We start from the raw sequence: 24,710 nt of genomic DNA on the forward strand, positions 1-24,710 counted from the left end.
AACACTTGCGCCTGTAAAAGTAGGCTATGCGCCTGCTTTTTCAGGCGCAAGATTTTTGCGGACATTTGCATGCGTAAATATCGGTAATTTGCTCTTACAAATATCCTCGCTCCCGATCTGCGGAGGATCTGTCAAGCCAGAAACTTGACAGATCGAAAAAGCCGGTTTTCAGCGCATGCGCATTGCGCGCCGAAAACCGGCTTTTCTGATGTCTTCCCAGGTCCGTACAAACTTCGTACGGACCCGGGAAGGCCGGAATTTCAAGACCATTCTCTGAAGTAATATTCAAAGTTAAAAGAAAATCTGCAAACTGCAATATTTTCAGAGATTTCAGGGTGTTGCTGGTGTAGTCCGTTTGACTGTTTGAAATATATTACTGTGCTTTCAGTCTCACTCAGCTGTAATCTTTTTCTGCCACCTGCTATTTAATTAAGTGATGAATCAGCAGAAGCCAAATCATTTTTCAAAGATCAGTGGGAAAACTGACTGAAGAAATATGATAATTCCAAGTGAAAATTCCCAAGGAATTCCTAAAATATCAGACAAGGAAAAGGTTGTAATGAAATGAATTTGTAAAATTGGGATTTTCTGAGAAGTTCCAGAACATCAGATAGCAAAGCTGACGTTATTGAGAAAAATAATGGACCTGATCTGTTTAAAGATCCCTCGGTTACCCTCTTTTTCTTCCAGTACATTTCTTGCTGGGACATGCACTTTCTGCTGCTGAATGGGCACATGGCATTGCTGATCTTCAGCTGGCTACTTGGAAAATTGCAATTGTCCATCAATGAGCTTCCATTCGATTTTCTTGCTCTCCCTTTGGGGAGGTGCCTTGCCTCCATTCAGCATCTGCCCAGTAGCAAATACGAGGTCAGGAATTCAGCCTAGTCAGGGGGAGAGGTAGGAAATTGAATCCGCCTTGCATCACTCCACATCATTGATGCTCCAACATGTTACACCACTGCCCTGAATTTTATTTTGACCTTGTATTTTAACATGAAACTCAGATATTTCTGAAGGGTGAGAAATTGTCTTCCATTTGGCAATCTGAAACAGAATGCTCCTTCATCAAACTAATCTACATGTGTTCCTAGTCCAGTACAACTTCATGTTAAAGAACCATAGAGGCCTACATTACAGAAAGTCATGCGAGCCACTTTGTTTGTGCTGGCTCTTTGTTAGAGCAACTCAAAACTAAACCTACTGGCCTGGTCTTTCCCCATAGCCCTGTATCTTCCCCAGTTCCAAATGAGCAGAAATTTTCTGCAATATTGGGAAGACCGAAGCCATTATTTTTGGTCCCCGCCATAAACTCACCACTGACTCTATCCCTCTCCCCAACTTTTGTCTGAGGATGAACCACACTGTTTGCAACCTTAGTGCCATATTTGACCCTGAAATTAGCTTTCAACCACATATCCGCAGCATAACTAAGACCGCCTGTTTCCACCTCCGTAACATTGCCCGTCTCAACCCTTGCCTCAGCTCATCCGCTGCTGAAGCCCTCATCCATGCTTTTGTTACCTCTAGACTTGACTATTCCAATGCACTGCTGGCTGGTCTCCCACATTCTAGACTATGTAAACTAGAGGTTATCCAATACTCGGCTGCCCGTGTCCTAACTCGCTTCAAGTCCCGCTCACCCGTTACCCCTGTGCTCGCTGACCTACACTGGCTTCTGGTTAAGCAATGCCTCGATTTCAAAATTCTCATCCTTATTTTCAAATCACTCCATGGCCTCGGTCCTCCATATCTCTGTAATCTCCTCCAGCCCCACAACTAACCCCCCCCCGATATATCTGCAAGATGAATTCTGTCATCTTGAGCATCCCTGATTATAATCACTCAACCACTGGTGGCCGTGCCTTCTGTTGCTTAAGCCCCAAGCTCTGGAACTCCCTGCCTAAACCTCTCTGCCTCTCTACCTCGCTTTCCTCCTTCAAGACGCACCTAAAACATACCCTCTTTGACCAAGCCCTGCGCTAATTTCTACTTATGCGGCTCGGTGTCAAATTTTTATCTGATAATACTCCTGTGAAGCGCCTTGGGATGTTACACTATATTAAAAGGTGCTATATAAATACAAGTAATTGTTGTTGTTGCTTTAAATATTTACTCACTTTTCCTTAACACACAATGGTCCCTGCAGTAAAGCAGTCCTTTGTGTAAAGAAATGTCTCCTAACCTCTTTCCTCAATCTTAGTGACCTTTTTAAATTTATGACTTCCTTGTCACTCACTCGCTAACTAGAGTCTTTCCCTATTCAGCCTTTCAAAACGCTTGATAATTTAAACAAGCTCTGTTAAATCTGTTCTTAACCTTCTCTGCTTCAGTGGAAATAGTCTCCGTATCTCAAGTGTCTCCTCCTAACTATAGTTTATTTTCTCTGGCATCAACCAGTTGCAGAAAATGAAAGAAATGGGTCAGTGCTCATGATACCTGCACCATTGAGTCCCTGATCTGACCTGGGCCACAGTCGAGAAGGACCAAACAGAGGTCAGACACTTATGTACAAGGAGGAAAGGAGGTGATAGGATAGTATCCAGACTGCTCTGTATTGCTAGTGGGCAAGTCAGGGAGAAGGTTGAGAAAAATGTTTCAACATTACTTTATTAATTACTAAATTTGACTTTTAAAATGTTTTGAGAGCTCAACTATTGTATCCCTGCTTCCAGCCTAATGGAGATCAGCTAACTGAGCACAGATGAATGAATTGAATCTGGCATCTTAGGGCCTGTATGGTTGAGTTCAATACTAATTCTATCAACTGAGAAGATGCATAATCTTATTTTAAGTTATTGTCAAAGCCTCTTTGGATTCCTTGCCAACATCCTACATCAGCGCCATACTCCCAAGTCTCAACCAGTGCTATAGTGTAACTGGTCTCTAGTAGCTGCCCACAAAGGGTGCAGGATGACTTGCCTTCTGCCTGATACGAGCCCACTTGCATTGGCAAGATCAGCTACATATTCTGTGGGAATTATCATCCTGGTCATTGGTCTTGAGTGCCCTTTCTATATATTTTTTACATTTTCTCATTCTGTTTTGATTTCTTGGTCTCCATAATTCTCCCAATAGTTATTATACTCTTTCATTTGTTTTACTTTTTGAAATGTTCTTCTACTTTTATTTCTTGACTCCGTTTTCATACAGTGAGTACATTATTTAGAGACTCCAATTCTTTGCTTGCAAAATTAACTTAATATTTACTAATCAGAAATGCCAGGCCTGAGATTAACAATATTAGTCTCAATCATTAGCCCAGCACACTGCAACAGATAGCCCATGCAATTTTAAATACCTGGTATTATCCACAGTATATATTACATGCAGAGATTATAAAGTAACTAGCTAAATCCTATTTAAACATGCCACCTTCACACAAAAAGACAAAAGTTGTCCTCCTTTATGAGGACTGATAACGACATTTGCATTTGATGATTCTGCTCTGTAGCTTCCTGATATTATATTGCAGAAAGTTGCCCAATGCATTTTCACAAGATCAACCCGTATAAAATTAAACCAAAGAAAGTTTAACCCACATTTCAAGAATGCACCTGATATTTATACTAATGTATAAAGAAACCGTGTAAATAAAATGTTGACATACATCATTCGATATTTGTAGGATCCCAGGACACATGCCGGCCATCATGCATTTCATTTAGAACCACAACATCATCCTCCGTAAGGGTAAAATGGAAGACCTATGAGGTGCATGGTATAGTGAAATTAGTAGACTCGCATTACTTCTTAAAGTTAGCAACTCGGTGGGATAAAACTATGTGGAAATACCAGTTTATTTTTTTATTACAAACAATAATTCAGCAAAACAATTTTCATATAGGGGTCAAGTTTCGGGCCGCGCCTAGAATGGCGCAGCCCCGATAAGGACGCCCGTTTTTCGCGCCTAAAAGCGCGACAAAAATCTACCTCGTAATTCTCGGGCTCCTTGCTGGTCCCTGGGAGCTCGGCGCGCGCGCAGACAGCAGTGGGGGGCGGAGCCACAGAGGTGCGTCGATTCTGCAAGTGGAGGGGGCGGGGCTAAGTCAAATGAGGGAACGTCGTGCCGGTAGCCCTGCGTGTGCGCGTTGGAACCAAGTTGCAGAAGATTACTGCGCAGTGGTGCATACCATGAGATCTAGAAGCCAGTGTAAAAAGAAATGGCATGATCTTGGTCAAGTAGGTAGTGTAAGTAATATTTTCATTTTTTAATGTAATCGTAATTGTAACGTGACTATCTGTATGTCCCACCCTGCAGAAAGACACACTCTGTAAAACGTTATATTTTACTCTTTGCAGAAGAAATTGGCCCACAACAAAAGGGAAGCAACTCGATCAGGAGGAGGCACCCCCAATCTGCATCCACTGACACCCTTGGATCAGAGGGTAGCTGCTGTGATGAGTCGTACATGGAGAAAGGCAATCAGTACAGCACAAGCTGTGCCCGCACACGAAGAAGAGGCTAAGTCGTGAAAATGCATCGTGGCCCTTCAAATCAACCTGCTGCCTGGCCTGCTCTGCGTGAGAGTACTCGTGCCACCCATCCGGCCCCCTCCCTTGCTGTTAAACATTTGACTGTTCTGATGTATTTTGCAGAACATGATGACGATGATGCTGCCAACCCTGAGGATCCTGAAGATACAGAACAAGAACCAGTACAACCAGATGCGGACGATCCAGACTGGATGATGGCGGCGATGACTGAAATGTCTACAGGGGAGAGCTTCCAAATTAATGTTTATGAGCCCCCATTAAGGGGCATCAGAGTTTCAACCCCTTGCATAGGATTCTGGTTCCACCTTCCATGGTTTTGATTCCGATGTTGCGGGTCCCAGTGGTGCTGCTGGTGTAATGCAGCAGTTTACAGCGAGTGCCCCACCGTCCGAGCCTACGCTTCCCACTCGCATAGGTTCTGGTTCCACCTTCCAGGGTTTTGATTCCGATATTGCGGGTCCCAGTGGTGCTGGTGATATAATGGAGCAGTTTACATCCTTTCACCCACCATCCCAGCCCACGGCTTGCACTCGAGTACTGCCGTTTGGAACACCGAGCGTCCCACCGTCCCTGCCCGGGCCTCCCAGTGCAGTGGTATCGCGAGGCAGACCCAGGCAGAGGAGAAGGAGATTGGAGACACGCTCTCCTGAGATGCAGCGTGCAACAGATGCGGCTCAGGTTGTGGCATTGGGTATGGAGACCAATGAGCTTACCCGATCACTCATCGGTAGCATCAGTGCAGTGGGTGAAGAGGTGACGTTCCTGACGGGAGAAATAGCAGTAATGACACTGGAACTTAGGGAGGGAATGTCCGAGGGAGTGCAATCGACGGCACAGGCCGTCAGGGAGGGCATGCAAGTGACAGCACAGGCCCTCATGGAGATAGCTGCTGCAATAAGGGCACACAGCCCCGCCAATCAAATGACACCCCCATGAGGAAGTGAACATTCACTGAGATGTGGATGAGACATGGTTGCAGCCTTTCTTTGCTGCTTTTGTTCTTATTTTTGATGTAGCTGTCGTAGCATTTTTCTAATTGAAATTGATTTGTAAGTTTTGTAATTTTACAACTTATAAGTGATCTTAGGGTTTTTATGTGATCTTATAGTGTAAATGCTCTCACGTTTTGTAACTTATTTAATTTTGTACCCAAAAGTGATCCTGAAGTTTAAGTGATCTTAAGAGTGTTAAGATTTTTCACATTGAAATTGTTCTGTAACTTTACAAATTTATAAGTGACCTTAAAGTTTTTAAATGATCTTCAAGAGTAATAAAAGTAAAGTTTGATACAACAAATATTTTATTACAGTGACGTTAACTATTCAATAAAATATTTTTTCATTAAAACTGAATCATGTTCCATTAACACAACACAATGTAGGAACAACTCCAAAAAATAAACATGTCCATGCGCAACAGTTGTCACTGAGCCCTCAGGCATCAGTAATTGAAGCATTCACGGATGAGCTGCTGGCGCAAGGCTCGAGCAATCGTTAAAGGAGCACAATGGACGGCCCTCCTCCGACCTCGTGCTCCGGCATCAGGCACTTGCATGCTTTCCTGATCGTCGTTATCATCCACATCCTGCTCTTCCAAATTACTATCATCAGGCACTGGCCCCTCATGTGGTTCTTCTGGTTCCACTACCAGCTCCTGCTGCCTCATGATGACTAAGTTATGAAGCATACAGCACACAACAGTGAATTGACCAACAATCTGAGAAGAGTATTGCAAGTGGCCTCCGGAATGGTCCAGGCATCAGAAACGCTGTTTCAATGCGCCAATGGTCCTCTCAAAGATGCTGCGCGTCGCAATGTGCGCCATGTTGTACTCACGGTCAGCTTCTGTCCGTGTCACGTGTAGGGGCATCATGAGCCAGGTGTTCAGGCCGTACTCTTTGTCTCCCAGTAGCCAGCTCTGCTCTTCTGGCTGCTGCTCAAACATGTCAGATATAACGCTGTCGCGGATGAACGCATCATGGGTGCTGCCAGGGTATCTTGCATCGACTGACATGATGCGCTGCTTGTCGTCACATACGAGCTGCACATTGATGGAGTGGAAAACTTTTCTATTCCTGCACGGCTCGGAATTCTCCACAGGTGCTCGCAAGGCGATGTGGGTACAATCAATACAGCCCTGTACCTTTGGGAAGCCAGCAATCCTGAAAAAGCCCACAGCCCTCTCATGGATCGCTTGTGCGGTCATTGGGAACTTGATGAAGTCATTCCTCCGCGCATACAGTGCAGCCTTGCCCTGGTAAACGCAGGCATGTATTGCACGTTGAGAGTTGGCGCACACATCTCCAGTTGTAGCCTGAAACGATCCCGAGGCATAGAAGGCAAGTGCAGCTGTTACCTTCACTTCAACAGTTGGCCTTCTGCTTCTGGGCTGCAAATCTGCTTTCAGCATATCACAGATCTCAACGACAACTTCTCTGCGGAAACGCAGCCTTTTGACACAATCAGCCTCGCTCATGTCCAGGCACGAGCGCCTGGCTCGATATTGCAAACATGGGTAAGGTCTCCTGCCCTTCAACCTACAGACTATGACTTTCCTGGTGCAGTGAGCTCTAATCAATTCTCTCCTATGCAGTGAATTGCTGGCGAACCATTGCATAATCCGTGGTGTTGACAATGCAGCACCCATACTGCAATTACAAATTTAAGTTTCAAACCGGCTATCTGGCTGGCTCTCCCTGTCCCTGGCCGAATGGCCTCAGCCTCCTTCGCAGCTCGAAGGCTGCTTGCTATGTCTTCGGCCGCCGTCAGCCACTGCCGCCGCCCTTATCCTGTGGCCGAATGGCCTCAGCCTCCCTCGCAGCTCGAAGGCTGCTTGCTGCCGTTGTTGTTGGGCTGCCGTCAAGTCACTGATGCCACCCCTGTCTCCTACATGGAAGGCCTGCCTGAAGCACCGCAGCTCGAATGCTGCTGCTACACACAGGTAGGAATATTCAATATTTTGTATTTGCTTTGTTTATAATTTTTTATTCAGGATGGCTCTTTATTTGTATAAGTGAGACTGTTGAATGCTTGTAAAATGTAATTACTTCCCTTCCCCCCCCTCACCCCTCGTTCCCTACGCCTGATCTGTAACCTATGCCTGATTTCTAAAGTGTAGGCAAGGTTTTTCTGAGCGTACAAAAATCTAGACTTACTCCATTCTAAGTTAGTTTGGAGTAAGTTTTCACTGCCCAAACTTTCAAAACATGCCCCCTTTTGAAAAAAAAAATCTGTTCCAAAATGAAACTGTTCTAACTGACTAGAACTGGAGCAAACTAAATGCTGAGAATTGCAATTTCTAAGATATTCCATTCTAAACCAGTTGGAGCAACTCAGGCCGAAACTTGACCCAATAGAATTCTACTGATCTTTTGTGGATGTATGAGGTGGTTTATACAAAACTTTGCCTCAAAATCATTTTAGTGTCATGACTGACAAACTTTTAAATACACTTAGGACGGTGCAGTGGTGCAGTCTGTTGGAGGCCCATTGCACCTCAGGGGAAGGATGTGGGTTTGTGCTTGCCATTCCCAGCACGAGCCCCTGATCTTGTGAGCCAGACATCAGATGGAGGGAGATTTCAGCATCAGTTCCTCACAGAGAATTGCTGTCTCATGCTAGCCTCCTCTCCTGTGCCTACTAATGACTGAGTCATGAACAGATGCAAGGAGCATGTCATGTGCCTCCCTCTGCAATGAGGAAATATGAATGGCGAGGGGAGACTTAAGTAGATATAGGGATAAAAATCCCATGGCTGCACAGTAACATAGCTGTTGTGGTGCTGAATCCTGCTGCCACTGATTCTGTCTCATTGGTACTAATGCTTCAGTGATTCTGATTTGTTGTTGCTAACACTTTGCATCAGTAATTCTGTTACTCTTTTGCACTAACATTCTGTGCCAATGATTCTGTTACTCATTCGCACTAAAAATCTGTGGCAGTAATTCTGTAACTCACTGGTACTAACACTCTGTGCCAGTGATTACATAGGAGCAGGAGTAAGCTATTCAGCACTTTGAGCCTGTTCCGTCATTCAATTAGATCATAGTTGATCTGTGCCTAAACTCCATTTACTGGCCTTTGATCCATATCTCTTGACACCCTTAACTAATAAAAATGTATCCATTTTCAGTTTAAAAAATTTCAATTGAACTACCATCCACTGGAGGAGCGAGACCAGATTTTCACAACCCTTTTTGTGGGAAAAATTGTTTCCTGATTTCACTCCTGAATGGCCTAGCTCCAATTGTTCTGGATTCCCCCACCAGCAAAAATAACTTTGCTATATATATCCTATTGAATTCTGTTTTCATTTTAATCATCTCAATTAAATCATCCCGAAACCTTCTAAACTCAAGGGAATTCAAGCCAAGTTTATGCAACTTGGTCTCATAATTTAACCCTTTAAGCCCTGGTATCATTCTGTTGAATCTGTGCTGTATCCCCAACAAGGCCAATATATCCTTCCTGCAGTGTGTTGCCCAAAACTGAACTTCAGATGGGGCCTGATCAAGGCTCTATACAACTGAAGCATAACTTACTCACTTTTGAATTTCAATTTGTTAACATAAAGGGCAACATCCCATTAGCCTTTTTGATAACTCTTTGTACCTGTGCACTAGCTTCTAGTGATTTGTGTACCTGGACACTCAAATCCCTTCCTTCCTCCACAGGTCCCAAGTCTCTTGCCAGGAAGAAAGTTCTGTTACTCATTGGGTACTAACACCCTGTGTCAATGATTCTGTGACTCACTGATACTAATGCTAAGTTACTGAGTTGTAATTACGCTGTGTGCCAATGTTTCCATCTAGAGTGAGCATTCAGTAGGAGATACTGAGGCACTTTATCTGTAAGGATGGAGGGAAAATTAAACTTTAGTGTGGAGAATGATGCAAACGGGCCTATAGAAGTCAATAATGTAAAGTTAGAAAAATAATAAAAATATTACATTAAAAAAAATCCTTACCTGACAGTTTTCCCAAATCCTTTCTTTCTTTGTAGACTTTGGAATGGTGACAACTCCATTCTTGGTTAAAAGAAAAGATAGTTAATCATCAAAGACTGACCCTAAACCTTTTAACCTGAGAGAACAGTTTTGGGAGAAATAATTTTGCTTCTCAGTTTCCTTACTTCGGTATCATTTAAAGGACGGTCTTTTCTCCATCTAGTAAAATAGGAAAAGGCCTAATAGTAGTGGGTACTGATAGAACTTTGCACATAAATGGCCTTTTTTTTTTTAAAAGAGGTTAAAATTTAAAAGAAAACAAAGTCTCAATATTTTCATAAAGGAGCCAAGATGTACGATGCTCTTTCTGTTTAATTCTTAGGGTTATTACATTGCATACAGCAGGGTTAGTAGACCACATACAGTAGTTATATACTGCAGGGTTAGTACATTATATATAGTTATATACAGCAGGGTAAGTAGACCATGTTCAGTAGTTATATACAGCAGAGTTAGTAAATTATATACAGTAGTGATATACAGCAAGGTTAGTAGACCATGTACAGTAGTTATATACAGCAGGGTTAGTACACTATACACAGTAGGTATATACAGCAGGATTGTTGGAAAACATGAAACAAAGTGTAAATGCATTACTTAGAAGATGAGTCCAGACCAGTTCTATTACCATTAAGTAATAGCATCTGAAATTTAGCCTTCCATCTTCAAAAGATAACTTCAAAATAAAGGATTGGATTTGACATTGAACGTAGTTTACGGAGACAATTTTATGTTTCCTGACAAATTGTATGCACTGGATTTTTTTTTTGCTGTAAAGACTTTATGATATTACATTAAAACAATTTGACAACCAACATTTCTGACAAGATCCTGAGTTACTTTACTTGAATGGTGTCCCCCTTTAACAAGTAGAGTGTTTGATTTTCTCTCCCCATTCCTAAAACACTGAGAAACCCTGTGCTGAGAGTATCCCAAATTCATGCAGGATACCTGTGCCAAATAGAGAAAATTCACATCGTACCAGATACCATCTCATTTCTTGCTCAGGTCAAGGGTCACATAACAGAACAATGAGACTTAGCACTGGTCAACATCTGTATATCGCCCACTGAATGTCAGCTGCATTACTACAGAATTCCACTAAACACACAAAAATGTGTCACTCATTATTAATAAAAAATTACAGATACAGAGGATAAACAGCACATGAGTAAGGCTTATCTTTACTGTTAAGTGACTATGGATCAAAGGAGAACATTACCGGGGAGTAGGACTTAGTCGACCTTTCAATGCAAAGTACTTTCCCCATTAGTTGTGGAGATTTTTTTTCAAACTTCTGGTTGAAAGATCCTTATTTTTTTTAAATATGTTTTTGTACTCATCAAGGTGACGGATGTTAGTGCTGTGGAATGGAAGATTTTAAAATTGGATTTATCCTAGCTCAGATGTAGCACAGTTAAATGCAGCCGAACCATCCCTCTAACCTGCCCAATCTCAAAACAGCACCCTCTAATACACCAACTTGACATTTATCATTCGAATGCCAGTCATTCTGTGGCCCTTCTAAGTGAGACTGCCAATTTAGTGCAAATTATGGACAGATTTGTGGTGTTAGCCCTTACCCACGATAAACCGGGTTTCCAGTTGGGTCCTTAAAGCCAGCATACATGAGACTAAAGCAAAATATTGCGGATATTGGAAATCTGAAATAAAAACAGAAAATGCTGGAAATACTGAGTACTGAATTCTGACCTGCTGAGTATTTCCAGCATTTTCTACTTTATAATACATATGAGACTATCTTCCTATTTGGATTTGAACCCAAGTCCCACAGCTGAAAATGTAACCCACTGTACCATCCAGGTTCCCTTGTTTTTAACACACCACAAACATGCACTCCCAATCCCAGCATTTTGAATCTGAAAGGCAGTCAGCCACCCAGCTCATGTCAGTGATATGAAGCCAGTGATATTTACAGGATCGTTCATAATTGTTGACACTGAATATTTCCAGGCTTGTAGCAGCATCCAATATTGTTCATGTAACGACTTATCTTAAGGAGAAATATGCAAAGTACAGTTAACACTAAATACAATTAAACCCTTTTTAAACATTTTTAGTATAACACATTTTTTTTAGTCAAAACTACTGAGTTAAGGGTTATGATTAAACTTCAGATATGGCTGTATGAGCCTGAACGAAAGTTAACTATTGGTAAATCATGACAAAGTATATCCAAAGTACAGTTTTGACTTACTTGTATGCTCCAACGTATACAGATTTGAGAGGGTGAGCAGTTATATTTCTCTGCCTTTTTGATGATGTCAGGATGAGACAAAGCCTGTCCTTTAGCCAAAGGGCAATACCCTTCAAAGACTATTCCATGGCTCCTGCAGTAGTCCACTAGTTCCTGGGGCCTCTGGAAAGGATGATATTCAGCCTGTGCAACATACAACAGTTGTACAGAATGATAGCGTACAGTACGATGCATTGTCATGCAGCCAGAGCTCAGGTCTACAGATTAAACTCTTAACTTTTGCAGCATGTTGTATTAAATTTAAGTTTTTGTGCTAGATGTACAGTCTCTAATTTTAAATACAGTACAATGAAAATAACCTCAAAATCCAGTACAACATTGGTATTTTAACAATTGTTTATATTTTATTCAGGTTTTTTCCCCCAGCTCTTTAGGTACCCCCTTTCCACACACTATGTGCAGGTTAGTCAGAGGTTGGCGGCACAGTAATCAATTCTTCAAGCCTGGATCATTATTTTGTAACTGGCTGATAGGCCGTATTTAAGTGTGGACATGGGTGACTCCTGTTCAGGATTATTCTCACCATGAAGAAGCACCTTGCTTCTGCTCAGCTGAGACAGGTAATTTGCAATGAGAAACATCACCAGCCTGAACTTGAATGCAACATCATGTTAGTGAAGAGACCCGCTCAGCTACTGGGCTACCCTTCACTGTACTTCTTCTGATCATGACAAAATGACGACTAAATCAGCGAAAGTATCAAATAAAAAAAAGGTCCTTTATGCTTACAAACTACAACAATCTAATATCTATCTAAATATACAAGGTGGATTTCTCGTGTTCACAGTACCCTTCAAAGGATCTTGCAGAGACATCGTGGTGATATTTCTCCAACAACTTGAGGTGTCTACTGTACATGGTCCATGTCTCTGAGCCACACAGGAAGGCAGGTATTACTACAGCCCTGTAGACCATGAGCTTGGTGGCAGTTTTGAGGGCCTGGTCTTCAAACACTCTTTTCCTCAGGCGGCCGAAGGCTGCACTGGCACACTGGAGGCGGTGTTGGATCTCGTCGTCGATGCTTGCTCTTGTTGATAGGAGGCTCCCGAGATATGGGAAGTGGTCCACAGTGTCCAGGGCCACGCCGTGGATCTTGATGACTGAGGGGCAGTGCTGGGAGGATAGGTGCACCAACATCAGCGTCCTCATTCAGGCTAACATCCCCAGCATTGAAGCACTAACCACACTCGATCAGCTCCGCTGGGCAGGCCGTATAGTTTGCATGCCAGACACGAGACTCCCAAAGCAAGTGCTCTACTTGGAGCTCCTTCACGGCAAATAAGCTTAGGTGGGCAGCAGAAACGCGACAAGGACACCCTCAAAGCCTCCCCGATAAAGTGCGACATCCCCACTGACACCTGGGAGTCCCTGGCCCAATACCACCCTAAGTGGAGGAAGTGAATCTGAGAGGGTGCTGAGCACTTCGAGTCTCAATGCCGAGAGCATGCAGAAATCAAGCGCAGGCAGCGGAAAGAACGGCGGCAAACCAGTCCCACCCACCCCTTCCCTCAACGACGATCTGTCCCACTTGTGGCAGAGTCTGTGGCTCTCGTAGTGTTCAGCCACCAAAGAACTCACTTCAGGAGTGGAAGCAAGTCATCCTCGATTCCAAGGGACTGCCTTTGATGATGACCCTTCAAAGACTATTCCATGGCTCCTGCAGTAGTTCACGAGTTCCTGGAGCCTCTGGAAAGGATAATATTCAGTCTGTGCAACATACAACAATCTCTCTGTTACCTGCCCGTTTTGTTTTCTGGTTGCTTCTCTGCCACCCTATCCCTTCTGCTTCTTGTACTCTCGTCTCTCTTCCTGCTCTATTTTGCCTTTCTCTTCGCTGCTTCCGTTTCTATGCTCTTTTCTTCAGTTGTATCAGTTGGGTGGCATGGTGGGGAAGGGAACTGCTGAGGGTACAGGCTGCATTTACCAGTGGCGGGCACGAGGTCAGGTGTAGAGGACATGTGATTTGCAGGCCTTGTCATCTCCCTTCCCATCTCCTTCCCTGTCCACACGCCATTATATCCTCCCCTTCGCACCACTCCTTTGCTTTTGTTGTGTTCACGACACTGTCTCTTCTGCACGATGCCCTCAGTCCCTGTATTGTCCCCACACCCTCATGCACCAGTCACGACTCTATCGCCTCTGCCATTATGCACCATTTTCTTGCTGCTTACTGCCCATTCTCTCACCCCCATCCCCGTTAGTCCATATTGCCTCCTCTCCAGCCACATGCCCCAGCCTCCCCTCTCGATTGGGATTGGGATTACGGAGACGTGGCTCCAGGATGATCAGGGCTGGGAACTCAACATCCAGGGGTATTCAACATTCAGGAAAGATAGAATAAAAGGAAAAGGAGGTGGGGTAGCATTGCTGGTTAAGGAGCAAATTAAGGCAATAGTTCGGAAGGACATTAGCTTGGATGATGTGGAATCTATATGGGTAGAGCTGCAGAATACCAAACGACAAAAAACGTTAGTGGGAGTTGTGTACAGACCTCCAAACAGTAGTAGTGATGTTGGGGAGGGCATCAAACAGGAAATTAGGGGTGCGTGCAATAAAGGTGCAGCAGTTATAATGGGTGACTTTAATATGCACATAGATTGGGTTAACCAAACTGGAAGCAATACGGTAGAGGAGGATTTCCTGGAGTGCATAAGGGATGGTTTTTTAGACCAATATGTCGAGGAACCAACTAGGGGGGAGGCCATCTTAGACTGGGTGTTGTGTAATGAGAGAGGATTAATTAGCAATCTCGTTGTGCGAGGCCCCTTGGGGAAGAATGACCATAATATGGTGGAATTCTGCATTAGGATGGAGAATGAAACAGTTAATTCAGAGACCATGGTCCAGAACTTAAAGAAGGGTAACTTTGAAGGTATGAGGCGTGAATTGGCTAGGATAGATTGGCGAATGATACTGAAGGGGTTGACTGTGGATGGGCAATGGCAGACATTTAGAGACCGCATGGATGAACTACAACAATTGTACATTCCTGTCTGGCGTAAAAATAAAAAAGGGAAGGTGGCTCAACCGTGGCTATCAAGGGAAATCAGGGATAGCATTAAAGCCAAGGAAGTGGCATACAAATTGGCCAGAAATAGCAGCGAACCCGGGGACTGGGAGAAATTTAGAACTCAGCAGAGGAGGACAAAGGGTTTGATTAGGGCAGGGAAAATGGAGTACGAGAAGAAGCTTGCAGGGAACATTAAGACGGATTGCAAAAGTTTCTATAGATATGTAAAGAGAAAAAGGTTAGTAAAGACAAACGTAGGTCCCCTGCAGTCAGAATCAGGAGAAGTCATAACGGGGAACAAAGAAATGGCGGACCAATTGAACAAGTACTTTGGTTCGGTATTCACTAAGGAGGACACAAACAACCTTCCGGATATAAAAGAGGTCGGAGGGTCTAGTAAGGAGGAGGAACTGAGGGAAATCCTTATTAGTCGGGAAATTGTGTTGGGGAAATTGATGGGATTGAAGGCCGATAAATCCCCAGGGCCTAATGGACTGCATCCCAGAGTACTTAAGGAGGTGGCCTTGGAAATAGTGGATGCATTGACAGTCATTTTCCAACATTCCATTGACTCTGGATCAGTTCCTATGGAGTGGAGGGTAGCCAATGTAACCCCACTTTTTAAAAAAGGAGGGAGAGAGAAAACAGGGAATTACAGACTGGTCAGCCTGACATCGGTAGTGGGTAAAATGATGGAATCAATTATTAAGGATGTCATAGCAGTGCATTTGGAAAGAGGTAATATGATAGGTCCAAGTCAGCATGGATTTGTGAAAGGGAAATCATGCTTGACAAATCTTCTGGAATTTTTTGAGGATGTTTCCAGTAGAGTGGACAAGGGAGAACCAGTTGATGTGGTATATTTGGACTTTCAGAAGGCTTTTGACAAGGTCCCACACAAGAGATTAATGTGCAAAGTTAAAGCACATGGGATTGGGGGTAGTGTGCTGACATGGATTGAGAACTGGTTGTCAGACAGGAAGCAAAGAGTAGGAGTAAATGGGGACTTTTCAGAATGGCAGGCAGTGACTAGTGGGGTACCGCAAGGTTCTGTGCTGGGGCCCCAGCTGTTTACATTGTACATTAATGATTTAGACGAGGGGATTAAATATAGTATCTCCAAATTTGCGGATGACACTAAGTTGGGTGGCAGTGTGAGCTGCAAGGAGGATTCTATGAGGCTGCAGAGCGACTTGGATAGGTTAAGTGAGTGGGCAAATGCATGGCAGATGAAGTATAATGTAGATAAATGTGAGGTTATCCACTTTGGTGGTAAAAACAGAGAGACAGACTATTATCTGAATGGTGACAGATTAGGAAAAGGGGAGGTGCAAAGAGACCTGGGTGTCATGGTACATCAGTCATTGAAGGTTGGCATGCAGGTACAGCAGGCGGTTAAGAAAGCAAATGGCATGTTGGCCTTCATAGCGAGGGGATTTGAGTACAAGGGCAGGGAGGTGTTGCTACAATTGTACAGGGCCTTGGTGAGGCCACACCTGGAGTATTGTGTACAGTTTTGGTCTCCTAACCTGAGGAACGACATTCTTGCTATTGAGGGAGTGCAGCAAAGGTTCACCAGAATGATTCCCGGGATGGCGGGACTGACCTATCAAGAAAGACTGGATCAACTGGGCTTGTATTCACTGGAGTTCAGAAGAATGAGAGGGGACCTCATAGAAACGTTTAAAATTCTGACGGGGTTAGACAGGTTAGATGCAGGAAGAATGTTCCCAATGTTGGGGAAGTCCAGAACCAGGGGACACAGTCTAAGGATAAGGGGGAAGCCATTTAGGACCGAGATGAGGAGGAATTTTTTCACCCAGAGAGTGGTGAACCTGTGGAATTCTCTACCACAGAAAGTTGTTGAGGCCAATTCACTAAATATATTCAAAAAGGAGTTAGATGAAGTCCTTACTACTAGGGGAATCAAGGGGTATGGTGAGAAAGCAAGAATGGGGTACTGAAGTTGCATGTTCAGCCATGAACTCATTGAATGGCGGTGCAGGCTAGAAGGGCCGAATGGCCTACTCCTGCACCTATTTTCTATGTTTCTATGTTTCTATGATTCCCCTGCCTTCCTGCTCTTCTTTCCTCTGCCTTCCTGCTCTTCTTTCCCTCAGTCTCTCATTGCATGTTCTCCCACTCCACTCACCACCAACCCCCATCCCCTTCTCTGTCACTTGCTCTCTCCCCATCCTCTCCCTTCCATCAGATCCCATTACTCTCTATTCTATCCCTTTCACCTTTCCATCCTGACCCTGTATTCCATCCCCTCCTATCTGATTTCCCCCGCTAATCATTATTTTCTTCAGTATCTTTCTAGACCCTTTCACAATTCAAACCCACAGCATGAAGCTGGGAATTGGCAAGTTATTTTTAAAGCAGTAACAGTGCTGTAATCCCGAGCTTAGTTTAGGAAACTGATGAAGAAGGAATGAACAGATGTGTGGGTTGGCCCAAGGGAGAAAGGCAAACATTCCGCCCAGAGTCCATCATATTGCCCCATCGTAACATTCCCAACACCCTGCCTGCCTGCTCCAGTTCACTACCCAATCAATGTCCTGGTGAGGAATGCTGTGGCAGAACTACTAGTTTTGAGACGTGTTTTTAAATTCAGGGTATGCAGTAAAGTATCAAAACCTTGAACAGCACATAAAATGCAACTTTCAACTTTCATGTTAGAAAGCAGCTTACAGGAGATTTCACAACAGGAGCATTTCTGCTAATAACCAGCACAATGCTACAACTGTTGGTAGACTCCTTCACATTATCAGCAGTTACAGCCAGACTGAGAGAATGTCGTTTCTTTTGTTTATACAGCATTCATTTATTTACTTAAATGAAGGAAACTATTGCAAACTGTTATAATAGTTATTACTCATTCTTGTTTCCCGTACTCACAACCACTTTTTTTTTACAGTTTACTTGTGGTACGTGACCACTACTCAGATATTTACCAGTAAAATGTATTTGTGACTGGAGCAGCTAAATGACATGCTCTTAGAAATTTAACTTTTTTTTGTAACGTCACAGAACTGGATTGCTTGTCCAGAGAAACATCCTGCTCTGCATCTACAGAACACAGTGTCCACCCAGACAACAATAATCTGGCCAACATTCAGCTTTCACTTACTACTAATCAAGATCTCAAAAGCCAAGCGCAGGCAAGAAACAGAAACAAAAAAAAGTGTGTGGAAAAATAATTACCAGCAGGAAAAGAGTTCACAAAGCAGACACATCCAGGACAATAACCTTCCCAGTATTATGACTGGGACTTCACTGTAATATCAGGAGTGAAACTTTGGGAATTGGAAAAATGCTTGCTGACACGGATTTCTTTGCTTCTCATCATCTTTAGATGTTTCAATCTTCTAGATCTTTTTCAAACTACATTTCTCCAAGAAAGTCACTCAAGGAGATTACACAGCTTCTGAGTGGGATGGGAGGTATATGTAGTGCGCTGCACAAGACATCACAATTATATGGGGCAGGTTGGATGGACCAGTAGGTCTTTTCGTCTGTCATTTTTCATACATTAATCTCCCCAACACAGGAGGTACGCTGCAGAGATCTACTTGGTGAAACAGGCAACTTGATTCACCAGGTATCTTAAATGAACAAACTCATCTTAAATCTGGGGGTGGGGGGGGAGCGGAAGACTCAAAGCAAGAGTGGCAGTAGTAGTGGGTCAAATGAAGACACGCCAACCGCTGAAGCTTCCCTTCCCTCGCAAAGAAAAATCATGTAGCATTGTGTATGACATAATAAAATGTAAGTGACTACATTAGACTCAAAAAAACTGCCCCTATTTCTGAAACAAAAAAAAATCTAAAATTAAAATAGAAAAGGTGGAAAATATGTAGCAGGTTCATCTGCATCTGAAAAAAGAAAAGACAAGTTAGCACTTTGGGTATAGACCCTTCATCTACACCCAAAATGTACATCTGTCTCCTCTACAATAACATAAAAGCAAAATACTGCGGATGCTGGAAATCTGAAATAAAAGCAGAAAATGCTGAAAGTATTCGGATCAGAAGAGAAACAGAGTTAACGTTTTAGGTCAATGACCTTTCGTTAGAAATCTATCAGATTTGATAATCTGTCTCCATTTTTGCTCCTATTTTTGCTGCAGTTATAAAGAGTCCAAGCAATTTTTGCAAACTTGGTAGTTAAAATTATCTTCCTCTAGTATGGAGGGTTTGAAGGACTGAATGGATAACTTTAGAGCCTAAAAATTCAATGGTTTATCACAGGCCGTTAAGGCCCATTTTGTAGATAAAATGGTGGCTGCCTCGCTTCAGGCATGGGACACAGCGTCCTCCATTTTTGGTATGGGCCATAGAGCCCCCGTTGATAGCACTGGCCTCTCAAATGTGAATTAGCAGATCGTGATATCAATGGACGTGTAACAAATGCTAAGTTAGATGTTCTGGTTCTCCTTTACACTGTGTCCTAACCACTCACAGACAAGTGTGCGTGAAGCAGCCCTGCAGAGATCTGTCAGCGCTTCTTAAAGGGAGTTTGGATTTAAGCTTTTGAAGGTGCAATAGGTTTAAAAAGTTTTAAAAGTGTACAGGGAGCACTGCTGGGTGCTTGCAAGGCTCCAGATGGTAAAGAAAGGCCTCGGACAAGACACAAAATGCTGGAAATACTCAGCAGGTCAGGTAGCATCTGTGGAGAGAGAAACATAGTTCACGTATTCGGTCAAGGTGCTGCCTGATTGGCTGAGTATTTCCAGCTTTTATTTCAGATTTCCAGTATACACTCACAGAGGGAAGTGGAAGCAGAAGAGGATGATGCACAAGAGGAAGAAACAGAGAAGGAGGACGCTGAAGGAAGGATGCAACCCAGACAGCCCCTTTCTGACCGGGATGAAATCATCCGTCTGTGGTACCAGTGAATAAAACCCTAATTCCCCTTTCAACATTTGTCCAACACCTTACCTTCCCCTCTGTTACTAACCATCAAAGTGTCCTTTTGGCCACAATGCTGAAATAAAAGCCACCACAAAGCAAACTTTCCAATCCAACATTATCCATATATGCATTCCAATATGACATCAAGAAATCAACTAATCACCTTTGTGCAGTCCATTAGTGAATGTCTTGCATGTGCCTTTGCCTATCCTAGTGATGCCACACAGTACTACCCCAGAGGCTGCAGCATGGCTGATGGAAGGCTGCTAACTTTCAGTGGGGGACACTGCAGATGGCCTTGCAGGACGACTTCGAGGAGAAGGTGACTGAGTGTCAAATCGAGTGACGGTGTTTCTTCATATTCTTCTTCTTCACTCCCCTCTCCCTCGCCCACTGGCTGTGCAGGCTGGATTTCTTGGGTTTCTGAAATGAGGGAGGCACAAGGGTAGAGTTGTGGTAAGGGGACGGCGGGAAAGCAAGAGCTGTATGCTTACACCATATGCATCTTGTAAATCAGAAGATATTGTGGGATGAGGGAGAAGTGGGATGTGAGGACAAGGATAACATATGAGGATACCAGCATTTGTATCCTTTCAGTCCCGCCACTCGCCAAGAGCTCAACCATGCCCCTGGGAGTGAAGTGAAGCAAGGAACGTGAGGTGTGCCTCGTGTTTAATACAGTTTGTTGGTAGGTGAGTAATTATGGGAGTGGCGGGGGTGGGGGGGTTGTGCAATGAACAGTGTGAGGTTAGTGGTGTAGTTGATAGGACAGCTTTTGAAGATGCATTCACTGACCTTGACCACTGGTCTGAGGTCATGAAACTACTTTTAGAGTACTGGAGCCAGGTCCTGGGGGCGACACTGTTGGTAGTGACGGTCTCAATGATGTGGTCCCATACTGCTCTTTCTGGAGGGCCTCCTGGCCCTTATAAGTAGAGGATCCCTCTTGCAATGTTGAAATCCTGCACAAAGCTGGAGTGCTGCGTGCGAGACCCTGCGTGCCCCTTCCCTGACTTGTTGAGCCATTTGTGTTAGTGTGGAACAACTTTTACTTTACGTGCAGAAGGCTGTAGAATGCCATTTTGCAATTATTTTTAATGTTTTTTTTTTCAGAAGACACAAGCTCTAAGGGCTACAGACTGCCTATTTTTAAATGACTTTTATTTTTCATTTTAGAAGGCAGTTCCCCTTTAAGGGATTGTCACTGCTTTCTAAAATGATAGGCTAACTTTAAGAGAACATTGCCTCGCTCCAGGGACGCAATGGCCATGCTACATTGGACCTCCTGCTGGGACTAACCCCGAAACAGCACGATACATGGTCGGTTTAGCGCTGCGCTAATTTAAATCACCAGGCAGCACCAAAATATCGTTGCTACCTGCACTCCTTTTGCAGGCGGCCGCTAACTTCAGCCTGTGGTTGCAATGGGTTTTCCCGGTCGAATCAAATTTCTATGCCTAGGACTGGGAGTAGTGTTACTCCCCATTAGCTAGCTATCCAAATCAGTGTGCTTCACACAGGAGCTAACAAAGGCATGGATGATATTTGCAGTAGCAGATGGCCGAAACAGGTGTTGAGACGGGTGGTGTTGCAGAGGTGGAAGTAGGTGGTTTTGGTGATGGAGAGTATATGGGGTTGAAACAGGAGAAATCCATGAACGCCTTGCACTTGTGAAGGGGACAGGGCAGAGGGATTTAAGGAGATGGTTAGTAGTGGAGAAAAGTAGCCATTGGTTATCTGTGCTCTCCAGAATGACCCTGGAGTAGTAAGCAGTTTTGGCAGAGGAGAGGGCGGCCAGATAGTGCTTGAAGTAGTTTAGCCAGATCAGATTTATTTTATATATTATATATTCCTACCATGTTCACTACATTTTCAGAGTGAATACACATTCCTAAAGATACTTGATAGAAAGTACATGATACATGTTGCTGAGTGACAGTTTTCAGGAAAATAAAGCAGATTTATGTTGGGCCTCATAACTCACTGGTAAATTCTAGATCAGATTACAAAAGTGGTTTATAATTGAGAGTTAAAATAAGATGGAGCTACTGCCCGACATTTTCTGACAAGAGGACAGAGTTAAGAGTTAAAGCAGCCAGGGTGTATGAGATCAGTCAAAGTCACAGCAGTCAGCATAATGTCACGCTTTGAGACACATACTAAGCTGAACAGCAATGACAAGCCCATGTGGTACAATTAACAAACAATACATACAAAATATTTTTTGTTACTGTATCTGGAGAGCAAAGATAAACCAATGGTCAGATTGGCATTGATTTGATGCAGTGTGGATGTGTTTACAGAGGAAAAATACCATCTTTTATCTGTTAAATTAACCAGGCCTTAACTGCTATTGCTGAGGACTGTAAACCAGTGCTTCTAACTCAAACACATTCTCTGAATGCTGCAGGTTATAATTCTAATGCTTTTCACATTTGTTTAAAAAAAAATTCCAAAGGAAATAAGTCAGGTACTTCATCATCAAAAACTGTATTAACTGAAATCTTTGAATGTTTGATCTGTATATGCAGATAATATATGCAGGTGTCCTTTGGTGTTGTGAATGTATTACTAAGAAGCACTACTCCCTTTTCCTCTTCCTCTCGGTGACTCACTCTAACTGACTCTTTAGGGCACAATCAAATTAACATTTTCTAATCTGAGCAATTGTGAGAAAGGACCATAAGAAAGAAGTGCCCTGTCTCTGGCAAAACAAAGATTGTCCCAAACAATATCAATTAACACACTTACCAAATTATTGAAAAAGAAATAATTATTTTCGATTATTTTTGTATACTAGTTGATCATGTGTGGCATTGCATTTGGATATTCAAATCCAAATGTAACCATCAGGCGGAGTTAGAGGTCATGAGAGACTTGGACCAGGGTGCACAGATGTAATTCAGTCCCTATTTTAAAGTCACGCAGTCTGTCCTTGTTTTCATACTTCCATTATAAATTCCGATGTGCACAAACTTGTGTGTTATTATTACACCCTCCTGCCAACAAGGGCGCTCATCAACAATAATAACATGCGTTTATAGAGCGGAGTAACTATTTGTATTAAATCTCCCTTCTTTTCATGTATCTCCCAACGCATATGCAGAAGTGAGTTAGGACAAATAGTCCACGACTCCACCCCCCGCCAGTGAAATTTACACTAAGCCTTTTCTGCGCATGCGCCGATCACGTTGCCTCCACTGTGGTGAGCCTCCGTGCAGCCCCGCAACACCGCGTTGCCTCCACTGCAGTTTCGAGGCCCAGGCAGTGCCAAGCCTCTGAGGTGGAGGGGGGGGGGGAAGAGAGGGGGGGGGGGAAGAGAGGGGGGGGGAAAGAGAGGTGGGGGGGCAAAGAGAGGTGGGATAAGTGGGGGGGAAGAGAGGTGGGGGCGAAGGGGGAAGAGAGGTGGGGGCGAAGGGGGAAAGAGAGGTGGGGGCGAAGGGGGAAGAGAGGTGGGGGCGAAGGGGGAAGAGAGGTGGGGGCGAAGAAAGGTGGGGGGGGAGAGAGGGGGAAAGAGGTGGGGGAAAAGAGAGGTGGGGGGGCAAAGAGAGGTGGGGGAAGTGGGGGCGAAGGGGGAAGAGAGGTGGGGGGCAAAGAGAGGTGGGGGAAGTGGGGGCGAAGGGGGAAGAGAGGTGGGGGGGAAAGGGGAAAGAGAGGTGGGGGGAAGTGGGGGCGAAGGGGGAAGAGAGGTGGGGGGGAAAGGGGAAAGAGAGGTGGGGGCAAAGAAAGGTGGGGGGGGAAGAGAGGTGGGGAGGAAGAGAGGTGGGGGGGAAGAGAGGTGGGGGGAAGAGAGGTGGGGGGAAGAGAGGTGGGGGGGAAGAGAGGTGGGGGGGAAGAGAGGTGGGGGGGAAGAGAGGTGGGGGGAAGAGAGGTGGGGGGGAAGAGAGGTGGGGGGGAAGAGAGGTGGGGGGGAAGAGAGGTGGGGTGGAAGAGAGGTGGGGGGGAAGAGAGGTGGGGTGAAGAGAGAGACTGGGGGGGAAAGAGAGAGACTGGGGGGGGAAAGAGAGAGACTGGGGGGGGGAAGAGAGAGACTGGGGGGGGAAAGAGAGAGACTGGGGGGGGGAAGAGAGAGACGGGGGGAAGAGGGGGGGGAAGAGAGGGGGGAGAAGAGAGGGGGGAGAAGAGAGGTGGGGGAAGAGAGGTGGGGGAAGAGAGGTGGGGGGGGAAGAGAGGTGGGGGGGGGAAGGAGAGGTTGGGGGGGGAAGAGAGGTGGGGGCAAAGAGAGAGACTTGGGGGGGAAAGAGAGAGTCTGGGGGGGGAAAGAGAGAGTCTGGGGGGGAAAGAGAGAGATGGGGGGAAAGAGAGACGGGGGGGGAAGAGAGGTGGGGGGGAATAGAGGTAGGGGGGAATAGAGGTGGGGGGGAAGGGAGGTGGGGGCGGGAAAGGGAGGTGGGGGCGGGGAAGAGAGGTGGGGGGGAAGGGAGGTGGGGTATGAAGGGAGAGACTGGGGAGGGGGAAAGAGAGAGACGGGGGGGAGAGAGAGACGGGGGGGGGGGAAGAGAGAGACGGGGGGGAAAGAGAGAGACGGGGGGGAAAGAGAGAGACGGGGGGGAAAGAGAGAGACGGGGGGGGAAAGAGAGAGATGGGGGGGAAAGAGAGAGACGGGGGGGAAAGAGAGAGACGGGGGGGAAAGAGAGAGACGGGGGGGAGAGAGAGACGGGGGGGAAAGAGAGAGACGGGGGGGGAAAGAGAGAGACGGGGGGGGAAAGAGAGAGACGGGGGGGGAAAGAGAGAGACGGGGGGGGAAAGAGAGAGATGGGGGGGAGAGAGACGGGGGGGAAAGAGAGAGACGGGGGGGGAAAGAGAGAGATGGGGGGGAAAGAGAGAGATGGGGGGAAAGAGAGAGATGGGGGGAAAGAGAGAGATGGGGGGGGAAAGAGAGAGATGGGGGGGGGAAAGAGAGAGACGGGGGGGGGGAAGAGAGAGACGGGGGGAAAGAGAGAGACTGGGGGGGGGGGAAGAGAGAAACTGGGGGGAAGTGAGAGACTGGGGGGGGGGAAGAGAG

At 45.0% G+C, this 24,710-nt stretch overlaps 1 protein-coding gene across 1 annotated transcript in view; it reads right to left on the reverse strand.

Annotated features, from left to right (window-relative positions):
* The window catches only part of LOC139269149 (uncharacterized oxidoreductase ZK1290.5), a 125,670-nt gene that overhangs the window by 13,115 nt on the left and 87,845 nt on the right, over window positions 1–24,710 (reverse strand). Inside the window, exons 5-6 of the mRNA XM_070888249.1 lie at window positions 11,720–11,902; window positions 9,463–9,522 (exon numbers count right to left, since the gene is read on the reverse strand). Coding sequence (XP_070744350.1) covers window positions 9,463–9,522; window positions 11,720–11,902 — 243 coding nt within the window. The remainder of the gene's footprint in view (window positions 1–9,462; window positions 9,523–11,719; window positions 11,903–24,710) is intronic.

The sequence above is a fragment of the Pristiophorus japonicus genome, chromosome 8, assembly GCF_044704955.1.
Source record: "Pristiophorus japonicus isolate sPriJap1 chromosome 8, sPriJap1.hap1, whole genome shotgun sequence".
Taxonomy (NCBI): Eukaryota; Metazoa; Chordata; class Chondrichthyes; family Pristiophoridae; genus Pristiophorus; species Pristiophorus japonicus.